The 22178-nt window shown below is 43.1% G+C and overlaps 1 protein-coding gene across 1 annotated transcript in view; it reads right to left on the bottom strand.

The window, feature by feature from the left end:
- LOC125179318 overlaps positions 1-6818 on the bottom strand; it is a 29383-nt gene extending 22565 nt beyond the window's left edge. Inside the window, exon 1 of the mRNA XM_047884947.1 lies at positions 6018-6818. Coding sequence (XP_047740903.1) covers positions 6018-6023 — 6 coding nt within the window. The 5' untranslated portion in view covers positions 6024-6818. The remainder of the gene's footprint in view (positions 1-6017) is intronic.
- Between the last annotated feature and the right edge of the window lie 15360 nt (positions 6819-22178).

Raw genomic sequence — 22178 nt, 5'->3', positions numbered from 1 at the left:
AATAATAACACAATGCGGTTTCGAAGCTTCTATAACTGGTTTACACTAGTGGCCGACCTGAAAAAACGTGTTGACAATAATTAAGCCTCTTCCGTGTAGTGTCTTTCGAAATGTAAATTGTAAAACCTTACCGACAATCTAATTATCAGAAAGCTCGTTTAATTATGAGGTTGAGGTCTGGGTCTATCTAATTTCCTAAATTAAATCTTAAGGAGATTTGTAATTTCTTTCTGTCAACGAAGTTTCCAGAGCACGAGGAGTTGGATATCAAAAACGACAACATCATGGGACTCCGTCGATCTCAGCGCTGAAAATGTTTACACCTCCGGAACAACATGTCCTTCGTGTCGTATTGAAAAAACTCAATGTTCACAGCCATCTCTATCTGGAAATTCGCTCTAAAATTCACCATCCTTATGTCATGAGAAACGAGGTTGCTGAACACTGCTTCTAATTCGCGCCCAGCAGGTTGCTCATGCCCGCATACAATACACCTACTGCAAACACGTAATGTTTACAGCCACACACACCACACCCATATACATCTCATGCCCTCTAAAACACACCATAAGCACACCACTTACACATACCGCACTCGTACACATATATACAGCTTGACACCAGCAACTCATTGCACGCTTTTGGTCCATGCGACTGAGGTGCACCTTGAGAGACAGACAAGATTGCTAAACTTTTCAAATGCAGCTTCTGTAAAGATCGGCTAAAACTAATATCAACGAAAGAATATGGGCGTATTTATCAGTCAAAATATTTTAGTAATAGTATTGTATAGATGTTTCTCCATTAAATAATGTGAATGAACTGCTGGTCAGTAGAGTAGTTAGGCTTCGTTGACCTCAAAGCTGTTTACATTGTAAAGAATCCAAAGGATTTTACAACACATTCCGATCACTTCTCACTGTCGTCAGCACTGTATTTTCGTCAGTTGATTTATTTACTTCACTTCATCGCTGTATTATTTATTTATTACCCTCTATATTTCATGTATCCAGGAAACCGAAATTTTTCTAGAATTTTAATCTATTTCCATAGTAGGCTTCAACAAGTATACTGGATTCATCGTACGTCTGGGACTTAGAAGGTTTTACTTTTGTCCCATTTACGTTCCTTCAGCGCGTGGGGCCACAACTGCCCGCCATATTTCATTGAGGGCGCGGGGCCACGGGCGGGCCTTGATGGCCCGCCTGAGGGTCGTGCCAGGCGCCCCTCGTGAGCGCCGGGAGATTAAATACCGCGCATCTTCAACTAATATTTTAACATAATGAGTTATATTTTAACTTTAAATTAAACATAACTGCACCTTAAAGCTGCACCGTTTAGTTCAAGATGAACATAAGTGCGAGGAAAAACTGTATCTTTGAATTTAATTGAAACTGCGCCTAAAGACTACGTCCTTTTAAGTCCCCAATAGAGAGGCTGTATAATTCTGCAATCTTTACCTTGACCTTGGGAGAACCTTTAAATCATATCTTGGTCTGGCCTTGACAAGCATTTGTGAGATGTGCTGCGCGAGTCTCGATGAAATATTCAGAATATCATGAATAGTTTGAGGAATGAGATACTCAGTTGCTTTAGTAACGTTGCAGTAGTGCTAAATAATTCATTACCAGTTTTTCTGGAACTGCTTTATTACACATTGAACTCCTCCCATTTTCCTCATCATCCTTCTCAACCTCTTCTCCATACTTATCCCCATCCTCCTCCCCTCCTAACCTCCTCCCCACCTTCATCTCCATCCTCATCCCCCACTTGATCTTCACCGCCGCGTCCTCAGTTTATCCCTCCGTCCCACAAAAAACGTCGACAATTTAGCTCTTCATTTTTGTGGCGCATGACTCTGAAGTTTGCACGATAAGTGATTAGCGTCGGGGGCGTAGACCAAGCGTCAAAACTTCGTGACTTTCTGATAAGATGCACTGTCTTGCTTTTGATGAGTTACTGGCGGTATCAATAGACGATGTCACAGACCTTATTTGCTGAGTTTTTGTTTCTAATTCAAGTTTTAGAAGAAATTTTTGAACGTGCATTTGAAATTAAAGCGCGATCGCACCCAGGCTCTAGTAATCCCCCCAATCCTGAGGCGCTCATCCAGGCCTGCTCGAGCCCCAGATTCCCCAAGATTGGCCGCACGGTGGCCCCCGCTGTGCGATTTAGGAGATAATTGCCACTTAAGTAAAATTATTGGCGCCGCCAGCGCCGAATAAAAGCCAAGAAATTCGTGTAGGCGCTGGCCACGCGCTGCCTCTGAATATTGACGGTGGAGCGGGCGCTTGTGTTGTCGGAGTGAGCTTTGTGGCTCACCCACACACTCCCGGCATGTATATTGAAATGATAATTGTTCAAAAATGCGATAAGAAAGAGAGCGCAACAGAACAATCCCCTTACGTAAAGAACACGTTTTACAGACCAGGTCCATCATCAGTACAAACACTTACTGGTATAAATTATTCATGCTCCGGAATTCAAAGCCATAAAGATTAAAATTTTGAACTGGCGAGCATATGGCCAATGGGCGGAGGTTATACACAATCAAATACGGACGCATTGCGAAAGTATAAACCTGAATTATAACCTGAATTATAATAAATTTTCTCGTGCAATAAGCAGAAATTTCAGAAAACGGAAGAAAACTCATTCACGAAAAAAGCTAGTTGAAAAAATTAACGATGAACAACTTATGTAAACAAATCATGTGCGATAGCAATAAAGGTAGAGCAGATTCTAATGCCGGGGTGCATAAGTATTTGAATTGCTTGTCATTTGAAGCGAAATCTACAATACTCTGCAAGCTACAGATTCAACCTCTATTAGTTTCGATCTCAAAAAGTACAGTCTGAGGTCGAAATTGGAATTACTAAAATTAAACTACAAAAAATAATTTACTTGCCAGCCAACTCGGTGGCTTCCAATTTGCCGGTGTAGTTTGTAGACTTGGATTTCAAGTTATTTCACACTCGAGGTAATAGCCAACATGAGAAGGTTGCGTGGAAATAACCAAATCGTCTGACATCATAAAGAGTACACTCTCTTCACCTTTGACGAGGAAAATAACAAAAATTATAAAGTGAAGCTGCTAAAAAATATTTAAGGGAACTCTAGCGTGAATCAAAGACGCGCTTTAATGAAAGACCGAGTGCATGGATGAACTTGCCTTTGCCGTGGTCAGTGACAAGTGCCGGTTTGAAAATGCATGCTCTATGCGCTGGGCTGATATCCCGAGAATTTCAGAATCTCTTAATGCATAGAAAAACGTGTAAAGTGAAATTTTTTCAAGTGGTAGCAGTTTCGAACTGTGGCATAATTATAATAGCGGTATCAGCGCTGCAGATTAGAATATCAGACCTGTCTCCGATTCTGAATATCTCACAATTTTCAAGGTTTGTTGCGAGTCTCGAAAACGCAAATCACTACTTTCACATTGCTCAATCGTCCGCTATAACCACGCCGATTTTGACAGTTGGCTGGTGATATCGAAGCTACAAAACACTGCTGAAATTCTGATGCTCTTTATTTTTACCATTTGACCACATTGCCACGTTCATGTCCTGTACGTCGGATATGTTTCGTTGGACGAACGGACATATGTTCGCCCGTTCTGTTATTATTCTTCAATTTCCATTTTCTTACTCTCCGTTGTCGGCAATGGTGTCGAATTTACTATGCGATATTCGCGGTCAGAAATTTCACTTGTGAGAGAATTGTGTTTTTGATCAAAGGAACAACATTCAGTTTCTCAACATTCCTTCCTGGTTCAACACTACCGCCTCACTTCACATTTCCTCCTCACTCTGTTAGGGAACGCCGTGCTGTACATTTTGTTTATTAATTTTTAGGTTACTGGTATTCTGATTCCAGGTTTTGAGTCACCTCTTATACGTGACCTCGTAGAAACATGCTACCTGCTTATTTAATGTTTTGTCATGCCACAGCACCGTCATGCCACAGCACCGTCATGCCACAGCACCGTCATGCCACAGCACCGTCATGCCACAGCACCGTCATGCCACAGCACCGCCATGCCACAGCATCGTTGGCATGCATTACCCAGCACGCGGCAATCAGCGTCGGCATTTCAATAGCAGCGCTCGGCCGCCCCCGGGAATTCCTGGCTTTCTTATTCTGGAATTGCGGAGCCGAGGCCGGGAATGGGGGGAAGCGGTCCCGCGGTGCCGCATTATTGTACCTCAGCGCCACTCGTCCTGCCACGCACAAATTAAAATCTGGCCTCAGCACCTCACATTACTTCGTGATGACGGCCTCTACTTCATCATAAATTGTTTTTCTGAACGGCAATATTTTTCTTAACTCCGGCCTGTAATGCCACGCTTCAGTCCTCAAAAAACGAACCTGCATTCGAAGCGATTGATGTCGCAAGGAGTGAAGCGTTCTTGCTACGACTTCTTGTGGTCCAAGTGCAGAAAATTTCAGTTTTATATGAACAGTTAAATAAATTCCGGCACGCGGATCAGGAGATAGAATTATTTTAGTTTATTATGATCGTATGTGCGACTTAGACAAGATCATAGGGAACATGCACACTTTTTATGTGCTTCTCATTGTTTGTTTTTGAAGCTTGTTCATTAATACAGTTTTCAGTAATATTCTTTGTATCCTTACGATTAATTGTTGGCCGTACGATTTGACTAGCCGATCGTTAATTGGTGTGTATCGGTGACCCCAACAACTCAACATTCCCGTCTTACTCTCTCTAATTCGCAACTCTATTTTGCTATAGCAACTCAATTTTGCTTTAGCAAGTCCATTTTGCTATGGCAACTGTATTTTGCTATAGCAACTCTATTTTGCTATAGCAACTCTATTCGACTCAACAACTATAGCAACTCAATTACGCTATGTTTATTATCCAACTCATCCTCCCTCCTTCTCTCGCTATCCTCTACCGTCTACGTTACCTATAAACTCTGATATTTCAGCCTCTGCCAGTAGTTAAGCTCCCTCATCTCGCCGATCCTAGAAGTGAAGGTTCAATGGGCCGCTGCCATTTGAACCCTTTACCTTGTGAACCGTGAACAGAGCTGAGGCTTGGCCCTGTGTGTGTGTGTAACTATCGTATACCAACAAGACTGAGCCTTCACCACTCACTCAACGTTCCCAGCCTCTCAACATTCTCGCCCCTCTTATAGCGTTCCTGCTCCCCAAAGGTCCCACTCTCTCAACGTTCCCACTTTTCTCAACACTCCCGCACTTCCCCCTCAACACTTCCCTCTCAATACTCTCAACCCCAAAACACTTCCCTCTCAATACTCCCACCTCCTCAACACTTCCCCTCAATACTCTCTACCCCCTCAATACTCATCGCCCCCTTCAACACTCCCAGTGTCGCCAGCTCATTAAGTCGCCGGCGTCGCGCAGCTGCGGCGCAGAAATTCGCTGTCATCGCGTAACTGACGGCCTCCCCCGCCCCCTTACTTCATACTGCTTTATTCTGGCGTCTATTATCCTTGTCTTCACTATTCTGGTGACCGCCATCCTTGTCTTCACTATTCTGGTGATCACAATCCTTGTCTTCACTATTCTGGTGACCACCATCCTTCTCAAAAGGTAATGGTGTTCTTTAAAAGGATCTCGGTATTCTGTTGCTCACCTGCTCCTGTTCAGCGAGGGGAAGGCGGGTTGACAACTCTAAACAAAAGATCAAGCACTAAAGTAAGTGACGCGAGTGAAGATAAACTCAGTTACATAATTTTAAATACCTATATAGAAGGAGGGTTGCTGCACTGAAACATTTGCCGCGGTGCTGTCAATTACCAGGTGGTTTGGCGGCCACATTCGTTCAACGCAAAAACAAACCACGTTTCATTTTGAAATTTGTTTCAAAAGCGAGTTTGAATTTACATAAGGCATTCTCTTTCCGACAATTTTGATGAATAATGATGATAATAATTATCAATTTAGGAACCTTGGGTGTCATGGAATGTATTAGTTCCTTTGAAGCGTGGAAATTTTAATTACAGTGTGCCGTAATAGCAACGAACCTGCATGCTGCTGAGCGGCGACGACACTCCTCCTCAGGCTGCAGCTGCGGTCATCGCTTCACGCTACACGCGCACCTTTGCTAACGTCGTGCCTCATTAATGTCTTTTACTGCTTCACGAAGCACCGATGTTTTCGACTGCTTCACGCAGCACGGATGGCATCGACTGCTTCACGCAGCACGAATGTTTTCGACTGCTTCGTGCAGCACGGATAGCTTCGATAGCTTCACGCTACACGCTACACACTAGTAACCCTGGATTCTTCACACTGAAACTCCGTTTGGACGTAAGGCATGTATTTTCGTCTCCTCATACAATTGAAAAAACGAACACTGAAGAAAAATAACAGCGCAAAAATATTCGGTTTTCCAAAATTGCGTGTCTGTCACTGCATAGGTTAACAAGCACCGTGGTAGTTTTCAATTTGTTCACAAAGTATAAAGTATATCAGGCAATAATTCGCTAATGTATTCTGTATTTTTGAACACTTTTATTCATAAAAAGGGAACCTAATTACCCTAATGCGGCGCGGACTTCGCGCTGGAAGTGTGCAAGCGTCAGAAATTGTGCCGAGGCTGAGGTCATTTAAGATCTACGAGGCAATATTACGCTCTCAATTACACCCTGACGGTTAGAGTACATTCCCAAACGCTGTAATTTATGAAAATTGCGGCATTCCCTTTACTATTATTCCCGTCACGTAATGGTCTTATGTTGAATCACGTGGAAAGTTGAAGGACCTATGAGATCACGTTACTGTTATAGGGTTCAGCCCAGGGAGCTTCACACTGCTCTCCTCACCATGACTTGGGCTCACTGATGCTTGGTCCTCCTCCTGACCTGCTGTGACACTAGAAGCTCCGCCCCTAGCGCTGCCGATGACGTCACTCAGCTCTACCTGACCTCAGGTCATTTGCAGTTATGAAGCGTTTCAGCGCGTTAAGTGCTCCGCATGCTAAGCCAGCCTATTTTCCGCTTCCTTAAAATGCACGAAACATTTGAGGCAGTTATTTTTTCTCGTTGTTTGCAAGAAGGTCAAGTTGGCCTCAAGCTCCACCAGACTTCGCACCAAGAACAAAACTAAGGAAAAAATTTCAAGACCTTGAATAGCAGCCCATACACCCACCCTTGTACCGCTGCGGTCGGCTGCATGGTCGCTTCCAGAAAAAATGCTAAACGTTCCCAAAATCTAAAGTACTCATTGTTTGGATGAAGTTTTTTGAATTACATCTGAATTGAATTACATCAACTAAAGATATCACAGGTTTTCAGGGATACTCTGCCGCTGCTGAGGCTGCTACTCTGACGCTCCACAATCTGCTACTCTGACGCTGCAGGGGCTGCTACTCTGGCGCTGCACAAACTGCTACTCTGGTGCTGCACAAACTGCTACTCTGACGCTGCATTGCCACTCCGGCATCGCACGAACTGCCACTCCAGCACCGAATGAAATGCCACTCCGGCATCGCACGAACTGCCACTCCAGCACCGAATGAAATGCCACTCCGGCATCGCATGAACTACCACTCCGGCATCGAATGAACTGCCACTCTGGGGTTGAACAGATTAAGCTGGATTGCCGCGTGACAAAGCAAAGGGTGAAGCCGCTCAAGTGGAATCGCCCATTTTTGCAGATAGTTCTATCAACACTTCTCGCAGTACTTTTGTTGTAGTGGTGGCAGTTGAGCTAGTAGCCGAGTTAGTGTTAGGGGCAATAGAGGTGAAGGTAGTGTTCGTGATAGTCATCAGAGAAGTGGCATGGTAACACTACTATCATGTTTGGAGCAAGAAATATTTTAGCCCAAACAACTGGATGTACGTGAGCCTCGATGTTTACTTCCTCAGGTCAAAAACCTGTAAAAATGAAAAGAGCAAAATCGTGTATGGGGAATGACCGGTGCTGCCTTGCTATGGCGTCTTGGGCGAATGCGAGTTGATTATAGGGTTAGGGATCATATGTTTTGATGGTGAACTAGATTTTACGTGCTTGTTGGTGAAGAACTGTGTTTATTGTGGGAATGTTGCATAATAACTGTAATGTATGAGAGGAAATGGAGTCGGACCAATGTGTGTTCGTGATGAGTTTCAGTGCTTTATTGTGGAATTTCTGCAGTTGGGATATTTCTGTTTTGGATAGGGTGTGTAGGGTGGGGGATAAATTAGAGCTGACCTAACATAGGTGTGGTATAGAGTGCGTTTTATGTTTGAAGGGAGGTGGTATATAGAATCTGTATATTTTACTTGAATTTGCAAAGGCTATTGCTTTCCTAACTGTTACTTGGGACATAAAACCATGTGTTTTAAATTTTAATCATAAGACCGTTCCGTTGTTTGTGAATGGGTAGTGAGTGTCGTCTATAAAAATGTCAGAGGCTTATTGTCTAGTGATAAAGATGATTTTGAACTTGGTAGTGTTGGTCGTAATTAGCCATTTGTTTTCGAATGCGTTTATCTGTTGGATGGCGTGTTGCGTTTGTTGTGCAGCATAGTTGTGTTTGTAGTGTGTTGTTGTTATTTGTGTTATAGCGTCTGCAAATGCTGTGTAATCTGTGTTGGGTATATAGAGGTGGTGGGAGGTGATGTAGAAGCTGTATAATTTAGTGGAGAGATGAGCCTCTTGGGGGACACTAGTGTGGAGTTGGAGTGGGGGACCTATATGTGGTTGCCTATTCTTACGGATGCTGTTTTGTCAGTGAGGTAGTCTGCAAGTGTTTTGGTGAAGGATGGGTGGAGGTTGAGTTGGATGATTTAGTCTTTAGTATTCAGGTGTGCCAAACCTTGTCGAAGGCTTTGGCCACATCGCGGAGCAATATGTCGGTGGTGTTTCTTTGTGCTGTACTCATGGCGAGAGTTTCGTGGAGTGCTCTATGTGTCATTTTTTCTAAAGCCATGCTATCCGGTGTTGTGTATGTTATGGATGGTAAGGTGTTCATACACGCACTGCACAAACCACACTGATTAGACAAGTTAAACGTACACACACTACACGCACACACACTACACGTATAAGCACACTACACGTAAACACACTACACGTACAAACACACTACACGTAAACACACTACACGTACAAACACACTACACGTACACACACTGCACGTACACACACTACACGCCCCATACGCCCCTCGCGGCGTACGCGCAGGAAATGAGGAGCGTCGCCCACGGCGCGGCGAACAAGGAACGCAAGCCGAGCGGTGCGGCGAGCGCGATACGCGCCACCGCCAGGATATTGAAATCTTGAGCTCGTCGAACACGACTGCAGTCGTCTTGGTGCTGCAGCAGACGTGTTGGTGCTGCATCAGACGAGTTGGTGCCGTATCAGACATGTTGGTACAGCATCAGACGTGTTGGTGCCGCATCAAACATGTTGGTGCTGCATCAGTCGTGTTAGTGCTGCATACGAATTGCTGTTCCTATTTCAGCCATGTCGATGCTGCATCATCGGAAGCTGGAGGCAGTGCAGCGGACCTTTACGTACAGGATCAGCGGCATGAGGGAGCTGGACCTTAACTACTGGGAAAGGCTGAAACACTTGGGACTTTACTTACTGGAGAGGAGACGAGAGAGGTACAGTATATCATACTGTACACTTGGAAGATGATAACCGGACTAGTTCTCAACTTTGAATGTGAGACCTCAAAAATTTTAACGTATTACGACGAAAGGAGGGGAAGATTGTGCAGGATTCCCCATTCAATACCTAGCCGCGGCCAGAGTACAGACTTTCCGGAGGGATCACTGTCCGTGGTAGGACCAAGGCTGTTTAACGCCTTACCAAAGGTGCTGAGAGGAGGGGAGTTTACCCTTGCGACTTTCAAGAGACAACTGGATAAGTTTCAGAAGAAGATCCCGGATTGTCCAGTTATGGGGAAACTACTCTCAGCAAGTGACAAGAAACAGCATCTTGCATCAGCTGGTCCAAAGAAGGGCAAATAGATGGAACACGTCCAACGTTACATCCGGGACCCGACGACTTGAAGACGAAAGACGACGAAGGCGGTGCATCAGCGTGACCGTGGACTTGTCGTCGTCATATAAGTCCGAAACTCATCATAATGTCATAAGGTTAACGCATACAACATCACCATGCGCCATCATCACCGCATCGCATGCACGACCAGCAGCCGCATTTTGCTCGAAGCGCTCACGAGCGCCTGCGGCTCATCGTAGCCGAGCAGCGCTTAAGTCGGTGCTGCGCACGTCCCTTAAGACTGTCCTTAACGATCTTTTACGATCTCTTTGCCGCAACTTTGACCTCTTCGCAGACTTTTTTGGTGAACGTCGCAGTCGAAATGGTCGGCGCCCTGACCCGCACGCGCGCATGAGGCGCTAAGCTTTGATTTGCAGGCGTCGGTGAGTGTAAGGCGCCACTGGAATATGACTACGCGGTCGCCAGGCTTAAAATGCGCATAAAATATGCATGAAGTTTGTATGCCTCCTCTAGCACGCTGTTAGCAAGGGAGCGCGTTTCGGCATCAACACTGCAATTTTTTCAAAAAAATGGCACCCAGATTATTATTTGATTTTAATATTCGTGGTTCTTTTCGTAATTAATTATTCATCTTATTAAAGTACATTTGAGTGAATCACACGTACGTCATCAGCCGCGTGACACGTAGTATATCCTGCAGCAAAATGTTTGGTAATACGGTTTGGAAGAAGAACATGAGAATACGGTGAGTAGGTATGGTGAAAAAATGCGGTTAGTAAGAACTGTGGGTACGGCAGGCGTGAGATTCATGTCACTCTGGATTCCGGCAGAAATTACGAATTCTTGAAGAAAGATAAATTTCTAAATTTTGTAGTAAATATGATAACGAAAGATTATGATAGAAATCTGGATTCTTTTATTAAGAAAAGTCAGCTTTGGTGGATTAAGTCTGAATTCCCGAAGAATGGGCAGCTTGATGACAAAAATTTGAATTTTGCTGCCGAAGTCTGGATTCATGGGAGACTGCATGCATTCCTTTAGTAAGTCCGGATTCCCGAAAATAGCTTTAATTCTGCAAAGAGTCCAAGCTCAATCAGAAGTCTGGATTAAATTATTAAGGGCAAATTTATGAAGAAAGTCTGGATTCCCGAAGAATGCCTGGATTATTCTGGAAGAGAGCTTAGACTAACAAATAATTTTTTATAAGATGTGAATTACGACATCGTATATAGATACTGCATGGTTAGTGCGCTCACTGCACTGCATGGTTAGTGCGCTCACTGCACTGCATGGTTAGTGCGCTCACTACACTGCATGGTTAGTGCGCTCACTGCACTGCATGGTTAGTGCGCTCACTGCACTGCATGGTTAGTGTGCTCACTGCACTGCATGGTTAGTGCGCTCACTTCACTGCATGGTTAGTGCGCTCACTTCACTGCATGGTTAGTGCGCTCACTTCACTGCATGGTTAGTGCGCTCACTTCACTGCATGGTTAGTGCACTCACTTCACTGCAAGGTTAGTGCGCTCACTTCACTGCATGGATTTTGGGCTCACTTCACCATCGAGTGACTGAGAGCACTCTGCCATCAAGTGAGTGAGCATGTACATAGAACGTAGTTCGAAGAAGAATTAGAATTTCAGTTATGAATTTCATTGGAAGTTTTGGTGTCGAGAAGGTTATTGGAATGTAGGTTAAAACGGTGTAGTGTGTTTGAGACTCAATTATTCTCGAGACTGATCTTTGTTTACATAGGTAGGCTTGCATATCGCGAGTGAAATATGGCAAAGCGAGGAATTCGACGTCACTTCGAGGGTTAGACATACGTGAGCGCGGTTGCAGCGTATATATATAAAAGGAGCGTAAATTCGTGACAAGAGGGTTCTTGGCTCCAGGTTCTTCTGAAGTCGAGGTCAGTAACTGGCACGGTCTGCAGTCTGCGGACGTTGTGACGGCCGTGGCCTAATGGTTTTAATGGCGCCTAATTGACCGTCTCTGGTTTTAATCGCTACGAATATTATTAATTATAACTACAGATATTAACGTACAGATATTTCATTGCACTAAGAGTGTGGAAGTTATTCTCTGAAAATAGTAATCAATATAAAAAAAATACTTCATACAAGCGCACTCCACCATTAAGTGAGCGCACTCCACCATCGTGAAGATAAATATTTAATCCCGTGAGCATAGAAACTAAAATTTCGTGCAAAATTTCCCATCATTACTTCGATGTAAAACATAGTAAAGCCATTCCCATAAATGCTGTACCCTTCCTTGGTAATAAATTAATACATTGAGTTTAACTTTTAAAAAATACGATGATGATGAAAAATTAGGATGAGTACGGGGAAAATTATTCTTGTTGGTTTTTTTTCCATTTTTTTTTCCCTTGAAGCCTTCTTTTCTTCTTGGGTTTTTTTTTTTGGCCCGTTGCGGGCTCTTACGCAGGTTATTGCGTCCCGTCTTTGTTGGGACGTCACAGGCACTGCAGGCCGCGTCCGGGACGCTCAGCCTGCCATTTCGCTCGGTCAAATTGCCGGCGGCGACTTAAACCGACTTTATTTCATAAATGGCAGTTGCATAAGAAATGCGAGCTTTCCTGACGTGATATTCAAGTTTTGGATTACATTTAAACTGAGATAAAAGTACGAATTAACTTGAATTAAAAATATGACTTTATTATATTTTATACGAAATATTTTTTTTAAACTCTTCTATTTCAGTACACTGTATTCCTGGTCTAACTTCATACTGATTGACCCGAGGTCATGGTGGTCGCACGGCGACTATCTTCTTGCAAATTTTGAACGGAGTTATACGAGTAGTTTTAAAAAACGAGCTATTATCTTGATCAGAGTCCGAGACGAGTGCATCTCAGAGGTCCTGAATATTAGTATAATTATCCATATATCCGCAAATAAAAAATTTTTGCAGCGGAGCATGAAAAACACATCATCTGCTGTTAGAAATAGTTGCAAAGTTACACGTTGAGATGACAAAAATTTAACCTGGCGCAATGTGATTTTACCTAAAAAATAACTTTACAAAGGGCTGAGAAATTCCAGCACAACTGCCGCATCAACTGCAAAAGTGCCAAGTTAGTCGTACTTTAAACTCCTTTCGGTAACAGCAAGACTGCAAAAGGTTCTGATGTATAGAAAACCCTGCAGTTACTGCAAAACTGCACATAGGGCTGGAGGACGAACGAAGACCTGCAGGGGTGGGGGACGAACGAAGACCTGTAGGGCTGGAGGACGAACGAAGACCTGCAGGGGTGGGGGACGAACGAAGACCTGCAGAGGCGGAGACGGAAGGAAATACTGAGTGTCACCAGGTGTTGAACAGATTATTGATTAAACGCAGTATAAGCTATGCGCTGGGACTTGCATGCACTCCACATCACCATACTCTAGGACGTACCATCCTCATCATCACTCGCTGCACCATTCGCTCTCAGCACGAATGTCGTAGCACGAATGTCACGGCACGCACGACGGCCGTGAGTGTTGACACTGTCGAGTGCCGTTTAGGGACTGGATCCTTTCAAGAGGCTCCCCTTTCCCACCTCTGAGGGCTCAGCTCCTTCCTTGGCAGCTCTCCCTGCAGAGTGGGTCGTACACACTCAGGAGGAAGCCCACCGTGGGTTTAGCTGACCAAATTGCTTCACATAACAATTCGCTTCAGATTAACTGTTGAAGTTACAGCTACCAGTCTTTCCATCAACGGGATAATTACAAAACACGCATACATGTCGCCTTTATCTATGGAGCTTCTATAAATATAATTATATATGGAGCCTTTGCAGCACTAACTTGTACATCTGAAGGGCTCATTTTTTGGCTATGTATCTATAACACGAACTGCCACCGAATCAACTATTCCAACACTAGAGTGATCACACCTGCTAAAGTGTCTGTGAAAAATTTTCCTATTGGAAAAAACCCATAGCTGCCCATCTCCTTTATCTGCTCTGCAGAAGATTCAGTGACTGCTAAATATCCTTCATCCACTCCACCTGCTGGAGATTCAGTGGCTGCTAAAGGTCCTTCAGTTGCTCCACCTGCTGCAGATTCAGTGGCTGCTGAAGGTCCTTCAGCTGCTCCACCTGCTGCAGTTTCAGTGGCTGCTAAAGATCCTTCAGCTGCTCCAGCTGCAGGTGCAATAACTGCAAATATCCTCTAGCACTGCGGCTGTCGTGACGCCGCGTGCCGTTCGTCAGGGCGCGCGGATTATCTCAGGACGCTGCAAATCTTTTCTCGATCAACACGATCACCTCGACGAGTCCTTGCAGCCTTGGCAAAAAATCCTTCTCCGTAATAACATCCTGAACATAAACCATAGCTGCCTCTGAACTGGCCTGCCGCTAATCATTCAACGGCTGCCTCAACATCGCAGATAATTTCTAGCAAGGTGCAAGAGGTCGCACAACAATGCAACCGAATAATGCTTTGGACAATTTTACTTCAGTGATTAATTCTTTGGGGCGATACGTGCTGCGTTGCATGTTTCAAAAGCGGTCTCTGAGCGCCTCCTTTACTTGTTGAGGCGGGTTGAGAACTTCAGTGCACAATGGCGAACTCAAGGATGGCACAAGTATAAGAATCGGTGACAAGTCAACAATACTATGATATGATATGGGATTGTGGTGAAATTCGGAACTTCAAGGGGAATGGGCATTTGATATCTTCGGAATGGAATGAGGAACTTCTGGGTAGAATGGGAGCTTCAAGTTGAGACGGTGGAACTTAAAAATGGAATGGAAAACTTAAAAGTGGAATAGGGAACTTCAGGGTGAAGTAGAAAACATCAGCTTAGCATGGGAATGGTTATGGGAACTTTAAAGTAGAATGGTTAACTCTGAAGCTGACAAAATAGAAACGTGAGACGCAAGATGTTCTTGTTCTGTCTTCTTCATTTTGTTCAGATGTGCGACCAGCGGTCAGGTGCAAGTTCGTGAGACCATAACATGTTGCTCATCTGGGTGTCTAAAACACATAAAAAGGAAAGTTCAATAAGAAAATTACAGAGAAGTCCAGGTTTGATGAATGTTTTTTTAGGTGACGTGTAGGAGTGCTTTTCGAAAAGATGAAAACAACTCAGCTCTTACTCTTAAGTGGTTCATCATCAGCCTAGTAATATTGTTAAAATAAATTCCTCGGCGCAGAAATTCGCTGTCATCGCGTAACTGACGGCCTCCCCCGCCCCCTTACTTCATACTGCTTTATTCTGGCGTCTATTATCCTTGTCTTCATTATTCTGGTGACCACCATCCTTGTCTTCACTATTCTGGTGATCACTATCCTGGTCTTCACTATCCTGGTCTTCACTATTCTGGTGATCATTATCCTGGTCTTCACTATTCTGGTGACAACAATCGTAGTGCTCATCCTGAACTTCAGAGTTTAATTTGCTTCGTTCGAATCAATCCTGGCGTTCTGTTCCCAGCTATCCGTCCCATCATGCCCTGACCACTATTTCCTGCCTAGTAATATTCCCTGGGTAAATTTATTATTGTTCTCGGCAATAATTATTGCTATTTCTCGCTCCTCGACATGTTACGAGCCTCGCAGTGTGCCATATCTGATCGAGTCCGACTAGCGCTTCTTCTTGACATAATATAACTCGCATGAATAACTTATGTCAATATTAATCATATATTTCGCATTTATATGTGAATCAATTATTATTTTCTAGTTTTTAAGCTTGTTCATGGCCTGGTTAACGCAAGTTCCAATATTATAAAGGATCTTGAAAATAATCGACGCCGATCAATAAATAATTTATCAACTGCTGGATGGAAGAGCCTCAATTCATTAGCCTTCATTTGTGTTCCATGAGAATAAATAAATTTACACTGAGACGCATTCGGATTATTACCTTAAAAGTATATAATAAAGAATACATCGTGATGCTGTCTTCCCGTTGTTGTTGTGACGTCATGATTGATGTTATGTATGAGTGCGCTAACTTTTACGGCGTGTGAACTTCCTGTGCATTTGTATATATAACCGCAGATTTAAGACAAGACATACAATTTAATAGTAATATTATTAGCCTAAATTTGTCTATTTTCGAATCAATCTTCGAATCAGAAGTTCCTTGAATGATAAGAGAAATAGCCCCAATGGCATAGATCATAATGTGCAAGAAAAATACTATTCAAAATTAATTGCTCATAACATGGCTATACCAAACATAGATAGCGCTTGCAGATATCATTCAATAATTTCTATAAAAAAATGTTCAATTAATTAAGACCGAGTGAGTGACAATTCTTGAAAAACAGAAATACGGGAGGAAAAACGCTCCAAAAAGCTGACCAATATAAAAAATTCTACCTTAATATTGATATTATTACCTCAAAAGGTAATGGTGTTCTTTAAAAGGATCTCGGTATTCTAGCTACTCACCTGCTCCTGTTCAGCGAGGGGAAGGCGGGTTGACAACTCTAAACAAAAGATCAAGCACTAAAGTAAGTGACGCGAGTGAAGATAAACTCAGTTACATAATTTTAAATACCTATATAGAAGGAGGGTTGCTGCACTGAAACATTTGCCGCGGTGCTGTCAATTACCAGGTGGTTTGGCGGCCACATTCGTTCAACGCAAAAACAAACCACGTTTCATTTTGAAATTTGTTTCAAAAGCGAGTTTGAATTTACATAAGGCATTCTCTTTCCGACAATTTTGATGAATAATGATGATAATAATTATCAATTTAGGAACCTTGGGTGTCATGGAATGTATTAGTTCCTTTGAAGCGTGGAAATTTTAATTACAGTGTGCCGTAATAGCAACGAACCTGCATGCTGCTGAGCGGCGACGACACTCCTCCTCAGGCTGCAGCTGCGGTCATCGCTTCACGCTACACGCGCACCTTTGCTAACGTCGTGCCTCATTAATGTCTTTTACTGCTTCACGAAGCACCGATGTTTTCGACTGCTTCACGCAGCACGGATGGCATCGACTGCTTCACGCAGCACGAATGTTTTCGACTGCTTCGTGCAGCACGGATAGCTTCGATAGCTTCACGCTACACGCTACACACTAGTAACCCTGGATTCTTCACACTGAAACTCCGTTTGGACGTAAGGCATGTATTTTCGTCTCCTCATGCAATTGAAAAAACGAACACTGAAGAAAAATAACAGCGCAAAAATATTTGGTTTTCCAAAATTGCGTGTCTGTCACTGCATAGGTTAACAAGCACCGTGGTAGTTTTCAATTTGTTCACAAAGTATAAAGTATATCAGGCAATAATTCGCTAGTGTATTCTGTATTTTTGAACACTTTTATTCATAAAAAGGGAACCTAATTACCCTAATGCGGCGCGGACTTCGCGCTGGAAGTGTGCAAGCGTCAGAAATTGTGCCGAGGCTGAGGTCATTTAAGATCTACGAGGCAATATTACGCTCTCAATTACACCCTGACGGTTAAAGCACATTCCCAAACGCTGTAATTTATGAAAATTGCTGCATTCCCTTTTACTTTTATTTCCGTCACGTAATGGTCTTATGTTGAATCACGTGGAAAGTTGAAGGACCTATGAGATCACGTTACTGTTATAGGGTTCAGCCCAGGGAGCTTCACACTGCTCTCCTCACCATGACTTGGGCTCACTGATGCTTGGTCCTCCTCCTGACCTGCTGTGACACTAGAAGCTCCGCCCCTAGCGCTGCCGATGACGTCACTCAGCTCTACCTGACCTCAGGTCATTTGCAGTTATGAAGCGTTTCAGCGCGTTAAGTGCTCCGCATGCTAAGCCAGCCTATTTTCCGCTTCCTTAAAATGCACGAAACATTTGAGGCAGTTATTTTTTCTCGTTGTTTGCAAGAAGGTCAAGTTGGCCTCAAGCTCCACCAGACTTCGCACCAAGAACAAAACTAAGGAAAAAATTTCAAGACCTTGAATAGCAGCCCATACACCCACCCTTGTACCGCTGCGGTCGGCTGCATGGTCGCTTCCAGAAAAAATGCTAAACGTTCCCAAAATCTAAAGTACTCATTGTTTGGATGAAGTTTTTTGAATTACATCTGAATTGAATTACATCAACTAAAGATATCACAGGTTTTCAGGGATACTCTGCCGCTGCTGAGGCTGCTACTCTGACCCTACACAAGCTGCTACTCTGACGCTGCAGGGGCTGCTACTCTGACGCTGCAGGGGCTGCTACTCTGACCCTACACAAGCTGCTACTCTGACGCTCCACAATCTGCTACTCTGACGCTGTAGGGGCTGCTACTCTGGCACTGCACAAACTGCTACTCTGGTGCTGCACAAACTGCTACTCTGACGCTGCAGGGGCTGCTACTCTGACCCTACACAAGCTGCTACTCTGACGCTCCACAATCTGCTACTCTGACGCTGTAGGGGCTGCTACTCTGGCACTGCACAAACTGCTACTCTGGTGCTGCACAAACTGCTACTCTGACGCTGCACAAACTGCTACTCTGACGTTGCAGGGGCTGTTACTCTGACGTTGCAGGGGCTGCTACTCTGACACTACACGAACTGATAACTTGACGCCGAACGGACTGATATTCTGACGCTGCACCAACTGCCACGCCGGCATCGCATGAACTGCCACTCCGGCATCGCACGAACTGCCACTCCAGCACCGAATTGACATTAGTGTGCAGCTGCTTGGGTGTGCATCAGTTGCCTGAGTCAGGCTGAGTGTGCAGTAACTTCCTAGGGGGAACCCGATGAGGGCATAGAGTGAGTGAATACTACTCCATGGAGTGAGGCTGAGTCCATGCTAAGGCATTCATGATATGGCATGACTGGCTATGTGGCAGGTGGCTAATCATAATGTTGCCCGCTGGCGCACTCTAAACAGAATTCACAATTTTTTAATGACCCTAAGTGAACCTAAAAGTATTTTTGACGTTTTATTATTCAGAAATTACACGAATATTGTTCATGCTTAAAAAATGCTAACATTTCAGATTTATTATTTTATAAATGCATAATAGTAAACAATGAGGCAATTAGATGAGTTTTAGCTAACAAGGTTGCATATAATTACAAATAAATGGTGTTTAATGAGCTTATAGATTTGATAAAAATAATTATGAAATTCAAAAGAATTGATAGCGTGAATTTTGAATTCGAGTCAGTAGAGAGTCAAGATTATTAAAATGGATCATCATCACATGTCATCTATGGTAATGTGATGATATGGTAATCTTCTATGGTAATGTCAATCGAAAAAATTATGAAAAATCTCTCCACGCTTCCTTACACGATTTATACCAATAATTCCTGACTGAATTCAACTCCCTAGTTGCTATTCGACATCAGTTCCTGAGTCGCTTACTTTGTTCACTTGACCTTTCAAGCACGGCGAAGACTTACCTGCTAAACAGATCGGATTTTTACGCGGCCCTCGTGCAGATCTTGTCTTAATTTAACACGTTGACCGAATAGGGCTTCCATGTGGCCTAAAAACGACTGACAAAAATATGCCTATAATTCATAATATACTGGTAAATTTGTTGGCTCCGGTGCACAAATTTAATTCTTCTTTTTTCCGTACTTTTCTAATGTAATAAGGAAGCATCGACATCATTAATTTTTATTAGCCATCGCAATAGAAAAACCTAAAGCGAGAAATTTCTCGGGGGGAAAAAAAAGACCCTTCAAGCCACCGGTAGATCGTGCCGCTCTCCAACATTTAATCATTCGTTTAAGACATTCCAACTGTTCAAACTCGGTTGAGTGATCTGTGCAATAACTTCCTACGAATTATTTCTTTCCTTCATATGTGCGTGCATGGAACTTCGTACCAACGCTTGGGGTGAAAGCGCTGCAACGATTGGTCGAAGCGCCATTAGAACATAATCGATGCTTCCATCACCTCGTATTGAAAGTGTCGTCATTTTCATCTCGTCACTTTCACTTTCATCTCGTCACATCACCTCGTCACTTTCCAAATACCGAGTTAACTAACTGTTGGAAAACGATGGCTCCTTGACTCGGTCGGTAATATCTTAAACCATATCTTAAGCAGTAGAATGAAATAAACAAGACATAACGACAACGCAAAGGCGCAGAATAACCTGCTGTNAGTCCTCAAAAAACGAACCTGCATTCGAAGCGATTGATGTCGCAAGGAGTGAAGCGTTCTTGCTACGACTTCTTGTGGTCCAAGTGCAGAAAATTTCAGTTTTATATGAACAGTTAAATAAATTCCGGCACGCGGATCAGGAGATAGAATTATTTTAGTTTATTATGATCGTATGTGCGACCATAACCATGTGTGCGACGACGATCGTTTGTGCAAGGATGTTATTCTATGCTATGAGCTATTCTGTCTGTATAACACATTCGAAGCTAAGAAGAAGTTCTAGCAAGAACTTCATTACGCTTCTATCGTCAGTATTTGTTAGTTTTTCTTGCAAAAAACGATCAAGATTGCTCGAATATGCTCAAAACCTCACAATCTTAACGTCCAAGATGATACGAACGTCAGGTCGTCAGAAAGTGAGTTAGACCTCAGAATGCTATACTCAACTTTTTACGACGTAAAACTTGATCTCAAGTATTTCAGTGTTGCATCAACGTGTTGAAACTCCTTCATTATCATGTCTGACAATTTTTAGATTTCAGCTGGAGATAGTTCGAAAAACAAAGTAAATGGCCATCATTGAAATAAGAGTATACAGAACGTGGAGCTATTTATTCTCCACTGTTAACCCATTTACTGCACTCTGCATTCAACGAATACGACCGCTGTAAGAAAATAAAGATCTTTTCGCAACCAGCCCCAGCTAGTGAACAAAACAGGAAATTGCTGTTCGATGGCCCCAGGACCAAGTCAACTCGCCAGGCCAATCATCGCCTTCTTCGCCGCACTTTTGCCTCGCGTAAGTTTTTCGCGCAGGAGTTTTGAGCGAGCGAACACTTTGTCGCTCTGGCGTCACGCGATGACACTAGCCTCGGTGCTAGCGTGTTACTTGTACCAGTTATCGCCGCTGCTGCTTCAGATGCTACGCAATGGTTTGTATGAAATAGAGCGTTGTTTATCTTAATTAGTATCATGAAATATATATCATAAAGTGATCTCCTGATGTTGCACTGCCTTTTTGTATCTAAATTTGCAGAGTTTAAGATTTTGAGGGAGTTTATGGTGAATGGTTAAACATTTTTGACATAAATCGAGTTGATTTGGCATATTACTCGTGTGCTCTAATTCAAATAAGTGTACGCTTTATTCGGAAGTTTAGCAATAGTTTGTAGTGATTGATCTTTTTTTCTAAAATTATTTTATACACACTGCTTATAGAAATAATAAAACGCTGAGAAATTTACATTCCTCTGCTTTTCCATTCGGTAATAAATTTCATAATAAAATAAAATGTAAGCAAAAGCATTCAGATCCCACAAATTTGGGAGCTCTATTATCCATAAGTTCTATGAAGAGTCTGAATATGTACCGGCAATAAAGACCAAGTCTTGCTGAACTAAAAAGTTTTAATTCCTGTCATAGCTATCGATCTTATCTTATCTTCGATTCTAATTAAAAGAATTGTAGACCGTGACTCTGGTCTGTTGATGCGTTCATCTCCTTTCAGTGTAGCAACCAAAGACGCGACGAAGCGAGACTTCATTATCCTTCATGACGAGACGAAGCGAGACTTCATTACCCTTCATGACGAGGAGGAGTAAAACTTCATTGCCCTTCAGGACGAGGAGAAGCAAGACTTCATTACCTTTCATGACGAGGAGGAGTAAAACTTCATTACCCTTCATGACGAGTAGAAGCGAGACTTCATTATCCTTCATGGCGGGACGAGGCGAGACTTCATTATCCTTCATGGCGAGACGAAGCGAGACTTCATTACCCTTCATGGCGGGACGAGGCGAGACTTCATTACCCTTCATGACGAGTAGAAGCGAGACTTAATTACTCTTCATGACGAAGAGAACCAAGACTTAATTACCCTTCACGACGAAGAGAACCAAGACTTCATTACCCTTCACTAAACAAAATAAACTTCATTGCGCCCGCCAATGCGATTGATATCCCATAAAGCGCCGTAGGCGTGAATCACTATGGTGAAGTCATGCTTGAAATTTTCTACTTTATAACGAAATATCCGCTAGTTTAAATCTTTTTAAAGTGACGCATTCAATACGTTAAAATTATCTAATTTCTAGGCAGCTTGCGTCTAGAAATAACGTTATAGGAGACATATAATGAATGTAAGAAATTTGATCGAT

This window comes from Hyalella azteca, unplaced genomic scaffold (assembly GCF_000764305.2).
Source record: "Hyalella azteca isolate HAZT.00-mixed unplaced genomic scaffold, Hazt_2.0.2 contig16582, whole genome shotgun sequence".
Lineage (NCBI taxonomy): Eukaryota > Metazoa > Arthropoda > Malacostraca > Amphipoda > Hyalellidae > Hyalella > Hyalella azteca.
This window is presented reverse-complemented; position numbering and strand designations above follow the sequence as displayed.